This window comes from Fringilla coelebs (assembly GCF_963513975.1).
Source record: "Fringilla coelebs genome assembly, chromosome: 10".
NCBI classification, from domain to species: domain Eukaryota; kingdom Metazoa; phylum Chordata; class Aves; order Passeriformes; family Fringillidae; genus Fringilla; species Fringilla coelebs.
The window spans coordinates 5,956,624-5,973,576 of NC_140036.1; the positions used below are offsets into that span (position 1 = coordinate 5,956,624).

Sequence of the window (16,953 nt, forward strand, 5' to 3'; positions counted from 1 at the left end):
CTGGGACCCCGAGGGCACCCCAAAACACCCAAGTGCAGGTGCTAAAGTGAGCAGGGAGAAGAGGAGTGTGTGTGACAGCACCTTTTTTACACACACGCTCTTCCTACCCCCAACACAGGTATGGGGTGAGAGGGGAGGTTTGAGCTTTACTCACAGGAACAAGATGTATCTTTCTCTTACCAGCAACCCACTCACAGAAGTGCAGAAGTCACAGGAAGTTCAACCAAGGGCCTCTTTAATGGGTTGGTAGAACACAGCGTGTGCAGGTCAGTTTGTTCACACAGGTGTCATTTCCTGTATTCTTCAGCCTTCTCCAGATTTGCCCGTTCCGTGCCCTCAGACCCCTTGGCTGTTGCCATTAGACAGCAGGCCAGGCCTTGCCAGAACAGCTGCTTTTATCAGAACACAGAACTCAGGTGTGGCCCCCAGCCACAGAACCAGCACAGCACAAGGACACAGGGCCTCTGGGCACAGGACAGGCTCCTCCAGCAGGGCAGAGCTGATCTGGTTACTTGGAAAAGTTCCCACTGCTGCCACGAGCCCCTGGGTCAGCACAGCCCTCCCTGTGCCCCAGCATGCTGGGGTTTGTCCCAGAGTTCCAGCTTCCAGCCCAGCTGCCCCACGACTGCCAAAGCAGAGCTGGGGCATCACCCAGCTATGACCCACCAGTGTCCAGTGAGGGTGAGCACAGCGGGTTCTGGGCAGGTGGTGTGGGGGAAGATCCCATGCTGTGGTGGGAAGGCTCCCCAGCACCACGAGCCGGGAGCAGCCAGGGCAGGAGCTACTCTTCAGCCAGCGGAGGGGGCGTCAGGTGCAGCTGGAAGTTCTCGTTCTGGAAGACGCTGCTGGTGGCCGGGTCCCCGTGGGAAACGCTGAGCAGCCCGTGCTTGTCACCACGTGCCAGCTCCGTCAGGAGAGCCAGCTGCAAGGAAAACCCCCCTGGTCACCCCAGGAACACTCCTGCAGGTGCACAGAGCCCAGGGCATCACTGTGTCCCTGCTGCAGAAAGAGAAGCCTTGACCCAGGTAAAGGCAAGGGCATGGATGGCGTGGAGGGACCCTGTGGAGCTCCGTGCAGGTCGCCAGTCCTCAACTGAACAACTCTCCAGGGTCTTTAGGCTGCTTTGAAGTCACATAATTGAAAAACAAACCCAGAAAGAACTGGAAGTGCCAACATCCACAGCCAAAACTGGCAGGAGGCAGAAGGAAAATGCCAGGGACAGAGGGAGCTATGCTCTCCTTGGGACAGCAGGGGCATAGGAAGAGGGAGTGTTCTGAGCCACTGCAGGAGCTACAGTGTCTGGAGGGGAGCTTAGTTACAAATCCACAAAGGATCACCCCATGGACACTCATCAGGCCCAGCCACAAAGCCAGAGCCACTCCCATAGTTTCCCTGCCAGTGGCTTCCCCAGCATGGCTGCCCTGCAGTGTGCCACAGCCAAGTGCCAGCACTAGAGCAAACCCCAGAGAAAACCAGGGCCCTCGCTTGCCAGTGCCAGTGTCTGGCTTGGCCACATGAAAAATGCCCATCACCAGTCTGAAAGCAGAAGGAAAATGGGGGGTACGTACCCGGGAGGTGCCTCGGTTGAGTCGGCAGAGCTGGTCAAAAGCTTGGATTTGCTGAGGATCCAACACAGACTCTGAACTCATCTGAGAAAGAGTAAGAAAGTTACAGAAACCCTGCAGAGCAGGCTATCAAGTTCCTACACAAAGAAATTAATTCCTGGGCCAGGAGCAGTCAGTCCACAACCTGTTTGGGAGGTCTTTTTAGCCATCTTTGCCTTGGTATGAAGCCACTATGTGCACCCCAGTTTGGGGGAAGAAAAATTAGTGCTGTTCTTGCCCAAAGGACACTTACACCCCTGCATCCACAGTGAGTTATTGCTGGGCTCTGTCCCTGATGGCACAGACTGATGGTACTGGGATACCTCTGAGGAAGGAAAAAAGGCATGGGAAAACTCACTCACAGCCAGCTGGGAAGAGAAGTAATGGTCCTCTGGGGCCAAGCAGCCTCTCCAGGCTCCTTCCCAGGTGGCAGCAGCAGCTTCCCCCAGCCCTTCCCCGTGTCCCGCCCAGCCCAGCCCGACACCGAGCACAGGAACGCCCGAGGGGCACAGGCTGTGTGTGCCCGCCCGAGGGGCACGGGCTGTGGGTGCCCGCCCGAGGGGCACGGGCTGTGGGTGCCCACCCGAGGGGCACGGGCTGTGGGTGCCCGCCCGAGGGGCACGGGCTGTGGGTGCCCGCCCGAGGGGCACGGGCTGCGGGTGCCTGCTGCCCTGTGACAACTAACAACTGCTGGCATCCTGTAATGGCATCATGAGGTCCTGTCTCTTGTCCTCTAGTGGGGTGTTACCGACTGAAAGCTGGGAAATGAGGGGCAGAAAGGGGAGGCAAGGTGAGTCATACGGCAGAGGCAGCCACGTCCCCGAGGCATGGCCCTGCCCAGCTGTCGGGTACAAGGCCAAGTGTCCCCCTGCAGTGAGGGGCAAAGAGAGGGCCCAGAGCTGCACCAAGGCAGAGAGGGTGGCACACACTCAAACTGCTGTAAATGGCACCATTTACAGGTCCCAGGGAGAGATGACAAAGCATCACAGATTCTTGTAGGTTTGTTCCATTTATCACGCCACAATGTTTCTATTTTCAATGTTTCTGCTCATATTGCAAAGCAAAAGCATCATCAAGAAACCCCAAGAGGAGCCAGGAGAACAGCCTCCCTCATGAGCAGCAGGCTGGCATCTGTTGTCTCTGGGGATCTATTTTTAAGGGAACATTCAAATATCTTCTCCAAAACACATCTTCCAGGGGCTACTAACCAAAAATGCTACAATCCTGCCACTGGGTACTGACTGAAGCTGCATTGATTTTAAGCTCTTTGGCAATGGAAGATGCACTGAGCCCCCCATGGGTTTCCTGAAGCCTGGATAGTTCTGAGACCATCCCAAAACCCCCATGTCTTGCCTTTGATCATTAGTCTGGGAAGAGAGGCATGTCCCAAGTGCAGATCACTTATGCTGGAAACATTTGCCAAGATCTCTCCTTCTCCTCCAGGATACTCTCTGTGGTGTAAATAACTATTTGCCAGTCAGGGAGCCAGATTCCCCCATTCCCTGCACACCTGGCAGAGGCTTTGAGCCTGGGACAGGGAAGGTCAGGGACTCACAGCCAGCAGGTTGCACCAGTGCTTCCCAGGGACACGCAGCTCATCCTCACTTGGAAAACACAAAAAGCAAGGAAAAACTGCCCTCCACAGTTGCTGTGGCCACAAGCATTCAAGGACAAGGAAAATGCAATATAATTGGCCTCACCCCTCTCCTGCTCTCTCCCTACCACATGTACATAACTATCAATCAGGCTGTTCCCAGGCTGATGAGCTGAAATATTGCAGGCAATTCTTTCTGTTGTCATGGAAACAACTGCTGTCAGGCCTTTTCCTTTTTAACCGTGTCACTAAAGGCATGTTTCACTTCAGGAGCCACGGGAGGCTCCTGGGCCCAGCAGCAGCACTCGGGTGTCAGTGGAAGGTGCTGGGCTCACCCCACAGCACAGCCTCTGTCTCCAGGGCTGGCCTCCTCTGAGATGGACCCTTCAGCACCTCCAGCCCGTTTCCAGCCACATCCCCACACCCCCCGGGAAAGGCCTCAGACAAGACACAGAACCCCAGAGAGGCAATTCATCTCCTGAGGATCTGTGCCAGGAGGAAGGGAAAAGGCTTTTTTCATTCCCCAGCTCTCCCAGATCCCACCACTAATGCTAATCTCTCTTGCATGTTTCTCTTGCATGTATTCCACCCCCTCTGGTAGTCACCACACAGCCCTCCCAAGCTTGCAATTATCTTTAATTTAACAGCTGCAAATTCCATCAGCAGCCAGTGCTTAAGCAAAGCAGATTCCGACAGTTTGAGCGGAGGCACCGTCCATAGTCACACCAAGAGACCCATCCCAGAGCTGCCCCTCAGCCATTCCTTCCACACAAGGTATTGCTGCATCAGTTAGAGCTTCAGAGCATCCCACTGCCCCAGGGCTGCTCCCTTAACACAGAGAGATGCAGCCAGAAGTCCTGGGGAAGGTTTTGGGATTCTAAGGAACAAAGGCAACACCCCCCCCCCTCCCCATTCCATTTACAGAGCTGAGCCCACAGGCAATGGACACCAAGCCCACCCTTGGCCCTCCTCCCCTGCTTCACCATGGCTCATCAGCCTTACAAACAGGTACCCAAATTCAGGGCTGTAATGAAAACCCAGCCAATTCATGTTAAACTAAGGAGATCTGCCTCTCTTCTGTCAGATAAGGCACTGCTGCTTTTAGGGTACTCCCAGGAACCCAGAATGACCAACCAAAGAGAGAGCAAGGCAGGCTGTGACCCAAAGTCACTGCAATGACAATGGCATTACAGAGCTCTTAAGGAACTTCAGGGAAACCTCAGGACACCCCTCTGAGAACAGCAGTGTTCTGCTGCTGCTGCTGAGCTCTGCAGGGCCCCTGCCCAGGGACACTGGGACGGGCAGAGACTTCAGCCCATGGCTGCACAGGGAACAGCCTGGAGTGTCCTGGGCACACCTGCCCTGGGACAGTCCCAGAGCTCCAGAACCCCAGCTGTGCCTGGGGGGGGCAGTGCTTGGCAGCAGGTGAGCCCTGCCTGCTCCCTGTCAGAGGCAGCCAACAGCCACAAGTGCCCAGGGCAGAGCAGCCTCCCCAGCATGGGCAGGCTGTCACACAGCCCTGGCAGCACCAGGGGAAAGGCAGATGTCTCTTGTTTCCAGCTGAGCTTGAGGAGCAAACCTCCCACTCAGGGCCTGGGAGAGCACAGGTCTGTTTGTGCTCTGACAGTCACTGCTGCAGCCACGTGAGACTGCAGAGACAGGAGAGGAGGGCACTGTCTGTGTTAGACAGGGAGCACACAGGCACAATCCTGTGCTCCCACTCAGGCTCTGGGCAGCTGCTCCTGCCTACACCAGGTCCTGCTGGGATATTCCCTTGAACTTCTACTGATGCCTTCAGCCAAAGGAGCAATATCACTGCTCAGAGTTAATCAGACAAACACAACTGCCCACATCCTCCCTGGACACCATGGCCCAGCAGACAGGGGGTTCATTTCTCCTCCAGCAGGCTCTGAGGGAGGCATGGCAGCCCATGGATTAAATGTGAAAGATGGCACCCAACAGGCCTGTGCTTGGGCTGAGCTCAGCACCTGAGAATTCAGAGGCTCCACGCAGAGAATTCCTTTTCTAGAGATGAGCCAAGAGGCTGTTGAACTGCTCAGTGCCCCATCACCCTCTGGGGAAGAACCTTACCCTGATATCCAGCCTAACCCCACCCTGACAAAGCTCCAGCCATTCCCTCAAGTCCTGTGCAAAAGACACACAAGAGGGAAGAAATCCTACTTGGTGTAAGGGTTAGTCACCTCCCCTGAGGCTAATGGGTAATGTGACCCCAAACCCTACAGAAAACCCATGGGAACACCTCTGTTTCCTGTCTCCTTCATCCCTCCTCACCCCTGGGAGCAGCCTGGCACTGCTGTGTATCCAGGAGGTTCAGAACATGCCCAGCCCAGCTCTGGCCCCAGGAGCTCAGCTGCAACTGTCCAAGTCACACACAGAGCACACAACATTGTTCTCCTTGTGCCAGGGGCTGCAAGGGGGTCATGGGAGCTGCAGCTTCCCACTGTTGGGATTTACCAGACACTGATGCACCCCTGCTTTCCTGAAAGGCACCATCCAGAACAGCTCCTGCACCCTGGGCTACAGCCATCAGCACTGGCACAGTCCCTCTCCTACCCTCCCATCAAGGGACTACAAACAGCCAAAGCCTTGCCTTGCCTTTATTTCACTCCCCATTTTCAGCTGCACCCTCAGCCTTGGGCCAGTTGGTTATTTCTCAGCCTGGAATCACAGAGGGGAACAGCCATCCCCCTTGCAGCAGCAACCAGCCCAGCCTGAGGAACAGCTCCCCTGGGACATGTCCCTGCTCCCAGCCCCTCTGTGGAGGCATAGTGACCTCCTGCCCTCCCCTGGTGCTGAGCTGGATCCTGATGGACACACCCTGGGCTGTGGGGCACCAGCTCAGCTCACAGAACCACTGCCAACAGGGACTGCTGCAGTTGATGGGAACATCCACAGGTTGCTGCAGCTCAGCAGCTGCCATTGCATTTCAATGAGTCTGGTCTACACATCCTCTCAGACTGGAAGGTTTTATTAAAAGGGAGGAAATTTTCATCAGACTGTAGGAATAGTTTCTTAGAAATTGAGATGTAAAGTCAAGCTGAGATTCCCCACTGCAATTTTTGCCATCTTTGCTCTTAACCAGGCCATGACCCTTCCCCCAGGTAATCCTGGTCTCACTGCTCCTGGCTCCAGGCAGTTTGGGATCAGCTCTCCCTGCCCCCTGTCAGTGTCTCACAGACCCCACAGTGCCAGACTTTGGACTGCAGGCAGTGGAAGGAACATTCTGCTAGGCTGCAGACTGCTCTGAAGCAAGGCCAGGGGACACAATTACAATTCACTCTGATATTTCTCAAAAAAACCCCACAAAACAACAAAACTCACCCAACTCCCCAGCATGAGAAGCTCAAGAAAACAGTCAATTTTGACTTAAAAGCTGTTACAGAATAATTTTGGTTTTCAATTCAGTCTTTTTCAATTTTTATTGTTTGCAGTTTTTACCTCTGGTGCCAATCCTCTCTACCTGCTCATGAAGACACCTGCACTCAGTATTCTTCTTACTAGATCACTTTTGTTCCCATTACAAGCAATCAGAGATGTTCTGTGTCTCCAGTTCCTTCCCCACATGGATTTCCTGTGCACTGCTGAAGTGAAGGAATCCACCTCCAAAGCCAAAGAACTGGATATTTGTTCAGTCAATTTGTACATGGGAACATTCTCCACAGAGGAGATGATGTCCATTCCTGTAACTGTGTAAAACATTAATTATCTCTATGGTGTTACTGGGGGATCACATCTGGATAGTTTCAAAGTTACAAACCCCTTGGAAGTTTTTTGTATTGCTGGAGACAAGTGAATAACTGATTACAAGTTATTACAAATGAATAACTGTTACCCTGAAAACAGTAACACCGGCTCTGTCTCCTGATGGATGCAGGTCTTGTAACATCTGTCAAACTCCAAAGTAAATTTTGGTGAAAAAACTCAACCTAAACCTTCACTACCGCCCAAGAGAAAGCACATGGTGCAGAGGGACCTTTAGGGTCACAGGAGGGATGTGGTACCAGCCCCTCACACGTGGGAATTGTTCACAGGCTCCAGAAGGCTGTCATAGGGAGGGACATGGGAAAACTGCAGGACAGAGCCCAAAGGTAGAGCCTGACAAACTGGATTAACTATGGATCAAGTCCATTGTCCATCCTGGCGTGACTTGACAGGATTAAACTCCTGAATAAAACATATCTGCCATCTGGACAGCTCCAACAGCAGCACGCTCAGAACTGCTCGGCCACGGAATAACCAGAGCATGGCAGCTCAGGGGTTCATGGCAGGGCTTATGGCCCAGCAGCCAAGACTCTTCCTCTCCCTGATCCCCAGTGCATAAGCTGGCAGAATAAATGCAGAACATTTGCTCACTGAAATGAGGCAAATGAGTTTTGGGAATCAGTAGTGAGATACCCAGAGCCTTTCCTGCAGGTATTCGGGCAGTGGCCCAGCTGCTGAGCCCTCATCCCCCACACACACCACAACAAACACACAGCTCTGCAAGTGGATTAGGACCCCACCATGAAAACAAGCTCCCATTTCTTTTAACTCTCATTTAGGGGATGCTCCAAGGTAGGGAGAGCAGGGTAGATACCATCCAGCCCCAGAGGATTACCCTTGCGAAACAGTGAGGCTCAGGGGTAACACAGAAAGCACAAACCAGAGGAAAAGAAAATCTCCTGTGCCCTTCTTTCTGCTCCCCTTGGCTGGGGCAGAGCGTGCCAAGCCCTCATCCCAGCCAGGTTTCACTTAAACCCTCGCTGTCACTGATCCCATCATGGGTCAGTGCTGGCTTGTGGCACCTCTCCACCTCCCCAGTTCCAGGGACTGGCCCCAGCATCACACACAGAGCACAGGGGCAGAGGAAGCCCTGTCTGCTGGGCTGTCGTTTCACATGCACATCTCAGCCACACTGCGCGATTCAAACTGACAGCCTTTGCCTGGGCAGGGCAGAATTAGTGCTGTGAAATGCACTCCAGATGCTCAGTGGCATTTCTCAGTATGACTCTACTCCAAATTCAAGGCTTCTAAGAAAATAAATACCTCAGCTGAAGATCACCATATTAGATTTTGCCAAGAGAGGAACTAAGCTTGCAGGGTCTTCAAAGGGGCTACAGGGAAACAGCCTCCCCACAGATCTCTGTGCAGAAGGGCCTGGGAGATCTGACTCTCAGGAGGGCAGGGCTGGAAACACAATGCTGTTAGCAGGACCTTGCACAGGATTTCCTGCTCACAAACACCAGCTGTGGAGCCAGAGCAGTTGTCCAGCCCAGAGCTCTGGGTCTGACTGGGGCCAACAGAGTCAAGAGAGGACACAGAGAAGACCCATCTTCCCCAGTTTGCATTCTCAGCATTGCCCCAGCACAGAAAATCTACTCTGTAACTCAGCCCAGGTCAGGTCACAGGAATCCTTATCTCCCAGAGTTAATTAATGCTGCTGAGCAGTGATTGTTCAGCAAACAGATTTTCTGCAGGAGCTGGAGATTCTCCACTCCATTGCCAAGCCTAAATGTGACTTAAGATGTGACTGCATAACAGTCTGATCTCACATGTGAGTACAACAGTTTAATACTGTAATTTGGGTATGAGAGGAACATCCCAGACTTGGAGAGGATCTGGGACACAGGGAGGAGGAGCTGGGGGCCTGAGCAGTGCTGGGGCTCTGCTGAACCCAGCCCAAGCTCTGCTAGGCCAGGCTGTGTGTGTGCAGCAGGAAGCCATGACTTCCTTGCCAAGAGCACGTGCCAGCAGCAGGGAAGCAGCAGCAGCAGGGCACCATCCTGCACTGGGATGGCCTGGGATGGACACTCTCCAGCTAGCACTACATGATCCATGCTCTAAGTCCTCTTCCCCACCCAGTCTCTCCACATCTCCCTTCAGGCCCTGAGCCCCAGCCAACCCTTCACTTTCATCAGTTAAATAAAAGGAAGCATCTTCTCCTCCTTACCCAATCTCTGCCATGGCATGTGGAGCATTTCCCCTTCTTTCTCTACAGGGTAAGTCAGACTGATGTCAAAGGGGAGCCACAGGGGCTCCCTGACTGACTGCCCTAGAGAAAGCCAGGGATAACCCAATTATAAAGCACTGCAATCAAGTGTCAGCCACTCGAACACTGAATGCAGATTTAGTAGTTAATTCTGCTTTTAGTTTTTAAACTACACCCCAGCCTGTCACCCCCATTTATGCTCACTCCTTTGGGGCAGGAGTGCAGAGGGTGAGACGTGGGGCTGCTGAACTTCCCCAGCCTTAGATGCAGTGCCCACATCCCACTGTAGCAGGACAGGACAGGACACACACACTGCTCAGCCTGGTTGGACCACACTCCATTTCCAAGTGCCTGGGAAAGCTTTGCTGCTGTCACTAATCAAAGACTAACACAGCCTGACTGCAGAGACTGCCTGGTGCTCCACATAGGCCTGCAAGATTCCCTTTCCCCACGTCTCCCCCAAGCAGGAAGCCTCTCCTGTGAGTACAGCAGCTGACTCAGGCCCTTAGCCAGCTTTTGATCGGGATGAGTTTGGCAAGAATTGAAATCATCTGCTCCAACAAAAGCAAAGTACTACTATAAAAACATACTCCAAGACTGAATTATTTTGGTTCCAGGACATGTGCACATCCATACAGTGACATTCACAAAGTACCCTGAGGCACTTGGGAACAAACCCTCACCCAGGGGCCACTGGAAGGTGGAGCAGCAGAGCTCAGCTGCCCACATGCAACATCCCTTAAGAGAAGCCAACAAACCACCTGCCATGGGGGCTTACCATCCACAGCACCAGCCCAGGAAAAAGACAGCTCCATGCACATTTGAGTCTGTACTTCAGTTTGAATTAGGAATGATGAAACTTTCAGTGCACAAATACTGACAATAAATACAAATTAATTCTCTGTTCTCTCACCCAAATCCAGCTGCATCAATCTTGGTTACACTCAAGCTTCTTAAAATATAGTGCAAGCACTTAGTGGCTCAAATCAATCCCAGACCTTTTATCCAGAGCCAGATTATCTGCTAGGAAGGTGGAACAGAGGCTCCACAATCCAGCCACAAGGAACATGCCAGCTTTCAATCTAAGATTTATATAAAACACATCTAAACATAATTTGACAGGAATTGTCCCCACAGCCAGCTGCAAGCATTCAGCTGTCCCTCACACCAGCTCCTAGACCTTCTGGATGAACAAATTTCCTTGACTTCCAGAGTTGTACCCCTACCAAAATAAACTGGCATTCAGAAAAGTCACCAGCTAGCTGCTGAGAGTGTTTGACAGGTACTGATCAGAGTCTTGCTTGGAAGCCCAGACAGACAAAGTGATGACAAGAGTTTACCTGACAAGAAACCTCCTCACAAAACTTACCTGCGCCAGGGATGCTGCAGTCCCTTTCTTCAGCTCTGAGAAGTTCTCACTCAGCTTCCCTCCCTTGTTGCTGGAGTTGCATTTGTAGCACATCCACCTCATGAGGCCCTTGGTGACCACCCCACACTCCTTACTCAGCAGGCACAGCGAGTGGTACAAGTGGCCACAGCTGGGAAGAGAGCGAGTCAGTGCTGGGCACAGGCAGCGCCTCCTGAGCCCTGCACAGTGGAGGGCAAGGGGCTGCCCAGTGGGCAAAGGCTGTGTCTGGGAATCAGCAGGGAATCCTCAGCCTCCTGCTGATCTCCAGACTCACAGAGTCAACACTGGCTGCCCATTTGCTGATACAGCTACAGACTGTAACACCAAGGTAACAGTGATTTCACCTTATTTTACAGACACCTGGGCACAGACAGCACATGGGAGATGCCAGGGCTGTGGCAGGTCCCAGGTGCACAAATACACAAACGAGCCCAGGATGCTGCAGTGCCCAAAGCACAGTGCTGGGAGAGGGGACAGAAAACTGACAGCCAGCTCCTGGGCCTGGCAGAGCTGGCTGCATGCAAAGCAGCCTCTGATGGGTATGATTAGCCAGCCTCTCACAGTGCAAGGCAGCAGGGAGGTGTGCTCCCAGGAATACAGAGCGTTACTCAGGCAAACCAGCCAGTAGAATTTGTTTTCCCTTTTAAAACTATTAAGACCATCACAGCTGCAACCCCAACCCTTAACTTTACCTGAAAACAATGATTTCATCAGCAGTTTCTTGCCTCCTTTTGTACTGCTGGAGACAGATGCAGCAGTAATCCTGCTTTGGGGTAAGGCCTCTGGTGACAGAGGCTCTCAGGTTACACAGGGACCAGTGGAGATCGTGGTTTAAAAGGCTCGTGGTTGTCTCTAGCAGGGTCTGTGTGGAAGACAACACAGAGAGAAGGTCAGTCTGTCACCTCCAGACTGCAGAAACTCCCTGCCAGCCAGTTCTTCAGAACAAGCTGCTTAGCAGCTCACTAAGAGCAGAAACAACCCAATAAAATCATTTCTTCGATGCTTTCTATCCCCTGACCTCAAAACACTTATCCTTTCATCCCACGTTAATGGAGCAATTCCTCTGCACTCTCAAATAGACAAGTCCTGTATTGACTTTTGCCCAAGAGCATTAACAGAGGCATGGCAGGCTCATTTTGTCATCTTCCACATCAAACCTCCTTTTTTTTCCTTTCTACCCGGCAAGCTACTGCTTATATCCCCATTTTAGGAGAAATGTGCTAATAAAAATCAAAGCCCAAACGCACTATGGCAATTAAAGTCTTTAAAAAAAAACCCCTGAACTGCTCATCTGCTTGTCCTTCCCAATGGATGCTCATTTTCAAAGAGCCCAAAGAACCACCCAGAGCTTCCAGCAGCAAGTTTCTCTCAGGCACAGGGGCTCTGCTCTCTGATTCATCCCTGCTCCACAGCAGCAGCTGCACAAGGCAGCACCACAGGATCCCAGCTGGGCACACAGCCTGTCCCAGAGCTGCCAGGCAGGGACAGGGGCTGCCCAGGCCTTCTGCAAGAACCCAAACCCAGATAAAGGTTCAGCCTGCACAGCAAAGCAATTTCCCACTGTGTTTGTGCACTGGCTGCTGGTGCCCTGAGCGGAGCTGGGATGGCTCTGCCACGTGAGGCAGGAGAGGGGCTTGGAGGAACACTGTGCATCCTGTTTAGGGGGAAAGCAGTTTCAGAAAACTGCTCAAGTGTGGAGACTGCCTGGGATTTGGGACTGGACTGAGATGAAGAGGAAATCTCACCAGGACACAAAGGAAGTGCAGCATTATCACTTGGAAGTGTAAAACCAGTCTATTTTAAAAACCTGTTATTTAAAACTGCATAGAAAGACAAAACATATCCGGTTTGTGCCTTTGAATCCCTAACTGCAGGATGAGCTGGAGAAAAAGCAGATGTTTATCCTTCTGGTACATTTAACACAGAACTGAGCTGCAGAGGTGTTCACCATGTACCTGTCAGTCCCTTCACTTGCAATCTGTGAGCAAACCAAACTCCTATCCCATCCCCCAACCACACAGAATTCACTCACATGCCCATTGACTTTGCCCTGCAGACAGAAATGACAAATAAGAAAGAGAGAGCAGTAGGCCAGGCAGCCAAAATGATGCTGCATGCAGTGGTGGAGAGAACAAAAACACAGGCAACTTACTTGTTCATAGTTAAAAGTGTCCAGCATTCCCAGGACAAGCCCTTGAATTTCTCCAAGTTTCCCTTTTCCATAAACTGGATCCTGTATGAAGAAATGCAAAGCTGCAGTTGAATCACAGGATATGACCATTCTGATTCTTCTTAGGTTTTTTTTTCCCTCTGGATTGGAACTGCAAAGGAAGCTATGACTGCAGAGTTACATATACTGCACATACACAGGGACAGCAGAATGATCCCACACACTGATGGGAAAAATCAGGAATTAGCAAAACTCAGTAGATAACAACATCACTGTAAATTAGTGTGCCTGGGTAAAAACTGGAAACTCCATTCAGGAGCTGCAGGAGCCGACTGCAGAGTACATTTGAGGAATACTGAAGGGAACAGCATGGCCAGCCAGCTCCCAGCCCCCCACTGCCCCATGCTCTTGCCCAGCCAGGGGTGCCCCATGCCCCAGACCCCTGATCTGCAGGCTGGAAGAGCACACCCCAGTCACTGCTGAGCCCACAGCCCAGCTGGCAGGGGAACAGGGCCCTGGGGCTCTCCTGGTGCTGCAGGGCTGATTTCCACATGCCCTGAGCAGCTTCACTGCCATATCCCAGCAGCACAAGCACAGGGCCGTGGTACAGGCCATCAGCCTGTGCATGCCCCCTTCCTCCAGCCCAAACAGCCCTGCACACCCAGCCTGGCACCCCCTGAAGCATCACTTTGTGCAGGAAGCTGAGAGAGGCTGTCTGCTGGAAGGGGCAGGACATTGGCAAAAACAGAACAGCAAGATGTGGAAAGGAAACTAACCCAGGGAGTAGAAAAATGGTGGGGACACAACGGAAACAGGAACAGCAGCGGGATAAACAAGCTCTGGGTAAGATGAATGAGAGAAGGAGTAGGAGCAAGGCTGATTCCATGCTGGGACTGGGCAAGAAGAATTGGGAGTGACAAAGCCAGGTGACAAAGACAACTAAGGCAGCATGGGAGCTACACTGCAAGACAGAACAGCAAGCAAGTCAAGGAACTCTTGAACAACAGCCCTCATGGGCAGTGTGACAGGCAGAAACACCAATGGTCAAACCTAAATAAAAGCAGCCCTCAGGAACAGCACTGGGTCCAAACCAGCTGTGGATTTGGAGCATGAGGAGCTGGATGTGCTGCACAGGCTCCTTTTCTGCTGGGTGAACAGCACAGCACAGAAGTGCATTGCACTGAGTGCATTGCACTGGAGGGATCATGGAGGCAGTGGCATTTCCAGAGAGCAGGAATGTGACCCAGAGCACAGAGCAGTTAGGCAGGCAGCCAGCAGCTCCTCTTCTAAAGCCCTCAAGTACATGGCCAACAGGTCACTCACAAACTGTCCCAATCCCACAATTTCCATACAGCATCTCAAACTTCCTAAGCTACAAGTGGAGATTTTCAAAACTATTTGTTTCCTGTCTGGACACAGAGCAGAAGAGATGTGAAGAAGAGGGAGAATAAAGACCCACCTGCAGCTTTGCAGAGGGAGAACACAAGTCTGAGGGCTTTCAGTTGCTGTCTTTTCCTCAAGTCATGCTTGATGATCTTTAAAAATAAAGGCAGCTGGGAAGAAAATGGACTTTCTTCTTTCCAGAGGAGGCCCATGGTCTGGCCAAGCCTCACCCTGAGTCTGGCAGCCCAGTGGCAGCAGTGAGTCCATGGGCACTCCCTGCTGGAGCCATCCAATGGCTCCCAGGTCACAGCCACGGCTCCCAGGTCACTCCTCCAGACAGTTCCAATGCTGCTAAATTGCAGCTCCAGACCCCACAGAACTCCCAGCCACAAAAGCCTCGTGGGATCAATTAGTTTTATGGAGGAATATCTTTCATTAATTCCACCTTATAAAACTGGCCTTGGGTTGGAATTCAGGCATACTCCAGACATGGATGTGCCATCCCATGCAGGGGAACAGGCACTGCACCACCCAGGAACAGATGCCAGCAGCCTGCATGGCATCAGCACAAGGACACAGAGCCAAACTGGCTGCCCTGGGCTGCCACCACCAAACAGATGGGAAGAGCTGGCAGGGCTCCACACAGAGCCCAGAGGGGCTCAGGCAGCCCTTTCAGCCACCTCTGTCTCTTCCATTTCCCATTTCTTCCTGGGTCCAGGAAATAGCACTTGCTTTGCTACCAGTGCTAATAAATGCACTCTGCAAACACATTCACTCCAGCTTCTCCCCTCTGCGAGGGCCCAGAGCAACCACTCCACACACAGCTAATCCCAGTGCTGATCTCCCAAACTAGGAAGAAAAAACAGCCAAAGCCCTAAGCAGGAGTGGAAAAAATATAAGGAGAAGCTTTCTCACTCCTTCTGCTTCCACTCTGGAACAGCTTTTAGAAATCATTCCCTCCCCTCTTTGGGGTAGCTTTTACATTTCTGGCTTCTCCAGTTCTCCATTTTGTAGGAGACATCAGCTGCATCTGTTTACAAAACATTCATGAAGGATTACAGCTTTGTAAGGGAATTAACACTCAACCTCTCAGCCCTCTTCAGAGAGCACTCACATCCTTAATAACATGGAATTTTTCTTAATGCTCAAGAGGATTCCCCTGGTATCTCTCCTAATGCAGTTGGTTCAGACTTCCCAGTTAATAAGTCACTCCCCACCACCATAAAGGATGAGCAGGAGCAAATCTATCAATTGTTATTTCACATGCCTTCAGTTTGATAACACTGAGCCCAGGTGCAGGGACAGGCAGGTGCCAGAAGCCTGTGTCCTCTCTGGGAAGCTGCAGGTCTGGCCCCAGCCCTTGCAAGGTGCCCTCTGGCCAAAGACTTTGGTTGCAAAGCAAACATTTGCATAATCTGTAAGCAGTTAAGCCCAGAAGAGGAAGAAAAACAGTCTGCTAAAATTGGAATATTTTAATTCCTTTTCAGAGAGGCAAGATAATCTACCTCAGTTTACTGATGTTATCCACCTTCCCACAAAACCCCCAGTGAATTCCTGGGCAGCTGTGCCACCTCCCAGCCTGCAGTTCCAGCATGTATATGCCCTGTCACACACCTTGAGCTCTGCTGAAACAGCATTTGAAAGGGCCTGTCAGACAAGCACCACTTGTAATTCTGCATTTCACCAAAGTGTTTGGAGGGCTTGGGAAAGGCTGTATGCACCCCAGGGCCCAGAAAGGCTGGTTTCAATATTTCCTTGTGGTCTCAGTTAAGGTGGGACATCAGTAGCACACCTAAGGGCCCTGCACAGAGCTCAGAGCCAAGGCAGAGGGTTTGGCACCAGGGTTTAGAATTTTGCATGGCTTCAAAGGGCAACTACACAGCTCTGCCCAGCCAGGGCTAACAAAACAGGGATCTTCCTGTCTGGGAAAGCACCATGTTGTGATTCTTCCCTGCAGGACACTTAAATGGCATTCCCAGATATGCCAAGGAAGCAGATGACCGGAAGGTAAAAACTCCAGTGCTCTCTGCTGCCTGGCTCCAAGGGAGTTTCCTTCCTGATCCCCAGCAGAGCCAGGGGTCAGAATGCCTGAACATTGGAGCTGGGCACTCATGACAAGGCAACAGAATAAGACCTGCTCATCACCATCCTGACACCAGCTTCCCAGCTGGACTCAAAGCAATCTTCTCCCCAGGGCCAAGCTGTGCATCCAAATAAACTTCACAGAAAACTCCCACAGGCACCCTTGAGCAAGAGTTTAACAAAACACAGCCACAAACCCATAGGCAACAGTGAGCTGGAGCAGGGCAGTGCCAGGAACCCAGGAAAAAGGGCTGGTGGTAAGGCAGAGTGAATGGAAATGTGGGGGTTCAGGATGAGGGCACAGGGTTCAATGAAGGGTTTGTCTTGAAACAAAGGACACTGTCCCCACAGGAGGTGCCAAGCACTGAAGGCAGCAGACTGGTGAGACTCAGCACAGGCAAGCTCTCAGAAGAGCCATCTCCTAATGAGGAGAATAAGAAGTTGGGAGAGGTTTAAGTGAGCTTCAGAGGTTAAAATCTTCCGAGGTGTGAGTGAAATCTATAGAAAAGTTAAGTGTTAAAGAGGCAAAGTCAACTTAGAGATCATTTACATCAACACCATCTCCCCTTCCCTAGAATCTTTTCTTGATCTTTATGGTGTTATTTTTCCTACACCTGTTTTTCAACTATAAGGTACCAACTACTGCCCCATTTTATGAACTTCTGATACTAATGTTCTTTACCTGGAATTCAGTACTTTTCTCTGCATTTTAAGAAGTCTTCA

General features: G+C 51.7%; 1 protein-coding gene across 1 annotated transcript in view; it reads right to left on the reverse strand.

Moving 5' to 3' along the window:
• Positions 1 to 233: 233 nt before the first annotated feature.
• The window catches only part of VPS8 (VPS8 subunit of CORVET complex), a 65,933-nt gene continuing 49,213 nt past the window's right edge, over positions 234 to 16,953 (reverse strand). The window contains exons 41-45 of the mRNA XM_084212102.1: positions 12,748 to 12,828; positions 11,288 to 11,457; positions 10,557 to 10,725; positions 1,569 to 1,649; positions 234 to 922 (exon numbers count right to left, since the gene is read on the reverse strand). Of these exons, the coding sequence (XP_084068228.1) occupies positions 782 to 922; positions 1,569 to 1,649; positions 10,557 to 10,725; positions 11,288 to 11,457; positions 12,748 to 12,828 (642 nt within the window). The 3' untranslated portion in view covers positions 234 to 781. The remainder of the gene's footprint in view (positions 923 to 1,568; positions 1,650 to 10,556; positions 10,726 to 11,287; positions 11,458 to 12,747; positions 12,829 to 16,953) is intronic.